This window comes from Nothoprocta perdicaria, unplaced genomic scaffold, assembly GCF_003342845.1.
Source record: "Nothoprocta perdicaria isolate Ctin4 unplaced genomic scaffold, notPer1 scaffold_9, whole genome shotgun sequence".
Classification (NCBI taxonomy): Eukaryota; Metazoa; Chordata; class Aves; order Tinamiformes; family Tinamidae; genus Nothoprocta; species Nothoprocta perdicaria.
In genome coordinates, this window is record NW_020456198.1 from 4,779,868 (window position 1) to 4,780,867 (window position 1,000).

Sequence of the window (1,000 nt, forward strand, 5' to 3'; positions counted from 1 at the left end):
CCCCGCTGTGCACGGGGGGACACGCGGCCACGCCGCGTGGAAGGGAGAAGAGAGGGGGCGCTCCCGCGCGGCCCCGGCACGCGCGGCGCGGGCTGGGCTGTGCCGGGAGCGTGGGGGTCGCCGCGGCTCACCCGCCGGTGCCCACGGCCGCTTCGCGCCCTCCCCGCGCGTGGCAGCCCGCGCAGTTCGGTGTCAGGACGTGCGCGCGCGGAGCGGGCGCCCACCCTCCCCCACCAAGGTCAGCGCAGCCACCACGGACACGCGTGAGGGCAGAGCGAGCCACGCGCACAACTAAGTTACCGCTTAGGCGGGTGGGGGGGTTGCGGTAAGCGGCGCGGAGCTCCCCTCGGCCCCGGCCGCAGCGGCAGCTCCGTCTTCCCTCCCTCCCAAGGCCACCGCGCAGCGCGGAGCGGGACCCGCAGCGCGGAGCCGAGTCCCGCAGCCACCCCACGCGTGGCAGCGCTGCCCGCAGCGCGGCGGGGGGGCCCGCGACACCGGCACCTCGGTGCGAAGAGCGAGCGGCGCCGCGCGCAGAGCCCCCCGCAGGGGCCGCGGACACGCGTGGCGGAGGCGCAGCCGGGTCCCCCCCATGCCGGGGGGAAGCACTCACCGGGGAAGCACACCACGTCATGGAGCACGGAGCTGGTGATTTTCAAGAAAAAGATCCACCAACACGGTTGCAGTAGCCTCCGCATGTCCAAAGCCGCACATCGAAAGGGGAGAGGGGCTAAAATAATGGATTAAAAAAAAAAAAAAAAAAGGAAAAAAAAAAAACTTGTTGAAAATAACTTTCGCCCCCAAAACGCCCCCTCTTCCAGCGGGAGGCAGCGGGGGGGCTTCTCCTCTCCTCAGTCCGTTAAAAAAAAAAAAAATGTGTAAAAAAATGAAAGGCAGGCGCCGTGCCCGGGCGCGCGGGGCTCGGCGGGCTCAGGCGGGCGGCGGGACGCGCCTCATGCCGCGGACGGGCGCTCAGAGGCGCCTCCGCGCGCGGGCGGGCGGG

At 70.2% G+C, this 1,000-nt stretch overlaps 1 protein-coding gene across 1 annotated transcript in view; it reads right to left on the reverse strand.

The window, feature by feature from the left end:
• PTPRG (protein tyrosine phosphatase, receptor type G) overlaps nucleotides 1-748 on the reverse strand; it is a 364,795-nt gene extending 364,047 nt beyond the window's left edge. Inside the window, exon 1 of the mRNA XM_026052517.1 lies at nucleotides 611-748. Within this exon, the coding sequence (XP_025908302.1) occupies nucleotides 611-695 (85 nt within the window). The 5' untranslated portion in view covers nucleotides 696-748. The remainder of the gene's footprint in view (nucleotides 1-610) is intronic.
• Nucleotides 749-1,000: the final 252 nt, after the last annotated feature.